The 2,713-nt window shown below is 41.1% G+C and overlaps 1 protein-coding gene across 18 annotated transcripts in view; it reads right to left on the reverse strand.

Annotated features, from left to right (window-relative positions):
- Positions 1-2,713, reverse strand: part of LOC108749950 (sorbin and SH3 domain-containing protein 1) — a 97,570-nt gene that overhangs the window by 38,159 nt on the left and 56,698 nt on the right. For 2 of the 18 annotated variants that reach the window (XM_018489051.1, XM_018489046.1), the window contains one exon: positions 901-1,008. The exons of 14 other annotated variants lie outside the window; for them this stretch is intronic. In XM_018489051.1, the coding sequence (XP_018344553.1) occupies positions 901-1,008 (108 nt within the window). Of the gene's footprint in view, positions 1-203; positions 410-900; positions 1,009-2,713 lie in introns of those variants that run through there. 2 more of the 18 variants (XM_018489049.1, XM_018489050.1) reach the window with 2 other exon arrangements.

The raw sequence follows: 2,713 nt of genomic DNA on the forward strand, positions 1-2,713 counted from the left end.
TGTATGTTTTCGAATTTTCTCGCCGATTTAAAAGGCAATAATTTGAAAAACACTCGTAATCCTTTTCTGAGGATTTCCTTTCGGAAAGACGCGAGTCCCGAGCTTCCTCACGATCGCGGAACTACCTGTTGAAGAAATTTACGAACACCTATCACGCCTTCATCCCTCCTTCGATAATGCGTCAACTTTTCCGAAATGATCACTCACTTTTCTCCAACATCGTCACTTTACGATTTCAACGACCTCTTTTTTCTATTCGACGCGACACCGCGTATCTCAATGGGACACTCTTCTCGGCGAGACACGGGAGCAGTAGCACGGTAGGTGCCAGCCGACTGAAGCGTCGCGACGCCGCGCCGACGAGGCTCGACGCCACGCCGCGCGACGCTCACTACGCCGACGTCGGCGACGACGTCGTTCGAGGCTACTCTACACGAAATCTCGAATCCACTGCCAACAAACCGAGCTATATACATGTGTATACGTTTGCTTGGAAGCTGGATCTGAATTCTCTCAATCTTCAATCCGATGTTTAAAACAAAGTAACGTTAAAGTAAAAGAAATGACGTTCAAAAAATTTCATATGACAAATTTCTTTTTTATTCCTGCATTTAGACTGCACCAGAAGCTCTCTTTCTCGCTTTGATCAAATATAAAACGTGTACCTGTCTCGCTTTAAGTCTCAAAAGTATATATTATACTAGTTCAGCCACAGAAAAGACTTAATTCTATCATTTATCCGGGACATTTCAGTTTTTCAGTATTAATATTTTTTGCAAATCATGTCAGAAAGCATTCAATAATGATATTTTTTAAGTGTGTGTGTCTGTGTGTGTGTGTGTGTGTGTGTGTGTGTGTGTGTGTAACGCATGCAGTGATTAAGCAAAATTGCAAACGCACCTTGCCCAAGTAGAAATCCCCTGCCGATTCTTAAAGCTTTGTCGATCTCGTGCAGCAGATCACTTTCATTCCTGACTCTTCTCTTCGCAATGGCATCGCAGCCGCTCCCTTTGATTAATAAAGCATATGCCCATATCCACCAGAAAGAAAAAAATAAATAAAAAGATGCAATAAAATTAATTTCGAGCAGCGCGCCGTGAACTTGTTAGCAAGTCGCAAGCCAGAACCGAACGGCAAAGAAATTTCTTCAGCGCAAGATTTTTAAATATGCGTCGGTCATTTAAATAACAAAAAAAAAAAGAAAAGAATTGATGTGTCAATTGGAACGATGAATACAAATAACTTGTATCCACAGACGGATGCCTAAATTCGCACATTTAGTCCCGACGGAACGCACGCTGTGGCTAAACTTTCGTGCTAAAGTTAGAATAGAAAATAAACAGGCGCTTCGGTAACCGCGTCGAAAAGTTCAGGAGACTTACGAAATACAAATAACCGCAGTGAGTTAATAGTAATAGACGAGCGATGTGTCCGCACGCTTTGGCAATGTGTCAATAAAAATTAACATTGTTTTGCACGGATAAACGACTTTTGTCACACATATCGACTAATACGTCTAACATCACCGTTTTTCATATATTTTGGTTCTCTCTGCAAGAGAATTGATTGGCGTAAAAATGTTTGAACAAAACGTGCACTCGTGCCGTACCTATTGTAATATATTCATAACATGTACATACATGTACTGTCAGCAAATAAGTGGGCTGAAAGATGAAAAAAAAGCGAGCATGCAACAATACGTGGTGAAAAAAAGCGATTTTAGATGAGACTGATTTATCAAAAAAAAAATGTAAGAGAATCTTCACTTACATTAATTATATCGTCGCAATTGAAGCTTTTGACCAAATAAAAAATTTTCAAACTCTTAAAAAAAAAAGGGATATTAAAAATGTTCGTTTAAATGTCGAAAGAGAAGTTCTGTGGATTATATTCGATTATTACGGCGAGCCCCAAAATATCATCATCGAGTGACTTTTTAATTGTAAATAGAATACGATGTGCATATAAACAATTTAGTAGAGAAAAATTCTCAGTCTCCGCGAAAGGATGCGCGGACCAGCGGGCCAGTAGGCCACGTCGCGATTGAAAATAGCTGAAAACAAGACGGTGGTTCCGGCGCGCTGGCCGAAATGGCGAACGCGTCCTACGAGCGACTGGCCTATTTTCTCGCCGCGGTGTCTTTATATTTAGATTTCCATCCTCCAATGAATCACACACAACCGCCGCGGCCCGACAATCGCGGGATGAAGGAAAGACTAAACCGCAGGCAGGCCAGTACTCTACCATCATCAGACGTGGCACCATCTAAATGACAACGTCGTAGCGATCGAAAAACGCATCGTGTCGAATAGAATTTTGTGGGAGCTTCGAAATTCTTCACTCAGTGGAATCTCATTCTAAAGACTAAAATCTCACTCTTGAAGATTGAAGATTTATTCTTGAAAAAGAATGGCGAAATTTTTACTTTTCAGAGTGAGATTTCACTCTAAAGAATTTCGAGAGTTTAAAGACAGTCAATTGCATCTCATCATCTTATTATATCGAGGAAAGAGAGATTCTCTTTGAATTACCCGGTATAACGATGACAAGATTAAAGATTCTGCGACTATAATCGGCTTCGAGTAGTCGACGCGTGACGCAATTTGATAGCCTCTGTACCTCCGTTGATATCCGTTATCGCAAACTGTCGCGGTTCATTATCCGCGACGCCGTCGCAGCGCCGCGAACACGAATGTGTAACGCAATAATTGTC

This window comes from Trachymyrmex septentrionalis, unplaced genomic scaffold, assembly GCF_001594115.1.
Source record: "Trachymyrmex septentrionalis isolate Tsep2-gDNA-1 unplaced genomic scaffold, Tsep1.0 scaffold32, whole genome shotgun sequence".
NCBI classification, from domain to species: domain Eukaryota; kingdom Metazoa; phylum Arthropoda; class Insecta; order Hymenoptera; family Formicidae; genus Trachymyrmex; species Trachymyrmex septentrionalis.